The 627-nt window shown below is 41.6% G+C and overlaps 1 protein-coding gene across 1 annotated transcript in view; it reads right to left on the bottom strand.

The window, feature by feature from the left end:
- LOC107605670 (serine/threonine-protein kinase tricorner) overlaps window positions 1–516 on the bottom strand; it is a 5,979-nt gene extending 5,463 nt beyond the window's left edge. Inside the window, exon 1 of the mRNA XM_016307627.2 lies at window positions 131–516. Coding sequence (XP_016163113.1) covers window positions 131–336 — 206 coding nt within the window. The 5' untranslated portion in view covers window positions 337–516. The remainder of the gene's footprint in view (window positions 1–130) is intronic.

Genomic DNA, 627 nt, shown 5'->3' with positions numbered 1-627 from the left:
GAAACTAAGAAACTACATCTGATTCAGCTAGAATTCAGTTCCAAACCGCAATTCGAAACCATATATTGAAAACGAGAATTAGAAATAGTAGAAAGGAACGACAATTATGTATGTATAGATATATACACACCTGTCTTTGCGATCCTGCAATCCTTGGAGATAATTCTTGTAGTGATTCTCGATGAACTGTTTAGCGGCGGCGGCTTTCTGCCTGGTGACCGGCGACGAAACTGAAACGTCCGGTCCGGAGTCAAATTCGCCGGCGGCGCCGGCTCGAAGATCATGCTGCTTGAGGTTTATGGCTCCGAGCCTAACGGTTCCATCGTAGCCGTCCATTCCTGTTGAACGGATCGATGAGAAACCAACGGTCGGTGGTGATGACGACGATGACGACGACGAGGAGATCTGAGAGAGAGTAAGGTTGCTAGCGTACACTTGTGTTTGTTATTTCTGAAAGCAAGACGTTAAGCAATTACTTCTATTTATTTATAATTTCTTTCTAATATATTCTGTGCTGTGAGCCTGTCACTGTGGAGAGTTGAATTCATCAATTTATATAACTACTTAAATCTTAAAGGACAGCTAGCAGAATGGTAGAAAATAAAGATTTTTTTTTCTTGAGAAATA

This window comes from Arachis ipaensis, chromosome B06, assembly GCF_000816755.2.
Source record: "Arachis ipaensis cultivar K30076 chromosome B06, Araip1.1, whole genome shotgun sequence".
Lineage (NCBI taxonomy): Eukaryota > Viridiplantae > Streptophyta > Magnoliopsida > Fabales > Fabaceae > Arachis > Arachis ipaensis.
This window is presented reverse-complemented; position numbering and strand designations above follow the sequence as displayed.